Below are 974 nucleotides of genomic sequence, written 5' to 3' on the forward strand. Positions count from 1 at the left end.
GGAGGTCGCCATCGTCCGGCCCACGCGGGGTGCCTGTAGCTCTAGGCTCCTCGCCTTGTGTCAGCAGCGCAGCCCCGGTGCGGGCCGAGGAGAAAGGCTTGTTTAGCTGCGGAGCTGCTCGGCCGATCACCGCCGCCACACCCCCCCGCCCAATGGTGCCTGGTGCCGCCGGGCGCTGGGTAGGGGCGAAGGGCTCCGGGCCCCTCTGCAGACCTCGCTAATCGCCAGCCGAAGTCCCGAGTCGCGGAGGCCTGTGCGTGAAGGGCCGGGCCCGGCTGTTGACCCTCTCTCGAGCCGCGGGTCACCCATGAACTCGGCTGGCCTGGGCCCCGGGGAGGTTCCTGGTCACACCTGGCTGAGCCGCCTGCAGTCCCGCGGCTTACTGTACCCCTGGAGCCGTTGCCGGACCAGAGCCAAGAGTCCCCGAGTGCCCGACTCCTTGCAGGTGGCTTCCTACCCAGCGCAGCTGTCTGGGGCTCGGAGGCTGCGCCAGGGCCTAGTCAGGCTTTGTGCCTAGCTGCTGGAGGGGGAGGCCTGCTTTGCGCCTCAGTCGGCCCGGGGCTACACCCAGACTTTGCTCCTGGGGGCTAAGGCGAGGTGGGTGCCGTCGGGCAGCAAGAGAGTTGGCTGCCGGGAGCTCCCATGGGGTAGCTCGGGGCCCTGAGGTGGCGGGTTCCCCTCCCACGTCTGCAGGTCAGGAGCCTTCCCGCACTAAGGCGCTTGTGTGTCTGCAAACCTGTCTGTCCCCTGCAGGGCACCCGAGCCCTCCGTCCTGCACCCTGAGGAAGCACAAGAACAACCGCAAGCCCCGCACGCCCTTCACCACCTCGCAGCTGCTGGCGCTGGAGAGGAAGTTCCGGCAGAAGCAGTACCTGTCCATCGCCGAGCGCGCCGAGTTCTCCAGCTCGCTCAGCCTCACAGAGACCCAGGTCAAGATCTGGTTCCAGAACCGCAGGGCCAAGGCCAAGCGGCTG

General features: G+C 68.4%; 1 protein-coding gene across 1 annotated transcript in view; it reads left to right on the top strand.

Annotated features, from left to right (window-relative positions):
- LOC102387969 (homeobox protein MSX-1-like) overlaps positions 1-974 on the top strand; it is a 3565-nt gene that overhangs the window by 1038 nt on the left and 1553 nt on the right. The window contains exon 2 of the mRNA XM_014524330.2: positions 754-970. Coding sequence (XP_014379816.1) covers positions 754-970 — 217 coding nt within the window. The remainder of the gene's footprint in view (positions 1-753; positions 971-974) is intronic.

This window comes from Alligator sinensis, unplaced genomic scaffold, assembly GCF_000455745.1.
Source record: "Alligator sinensis unplaced genomic scaffold, ASM45574v1 scaffold675_1, whole genome shotgun sequence".
Taxonomy (NCBI): Eukaryota; Metazoa; Chordata; order Crocodylia; family Alligatoridae; genus Alligator; species Alligator sinensis.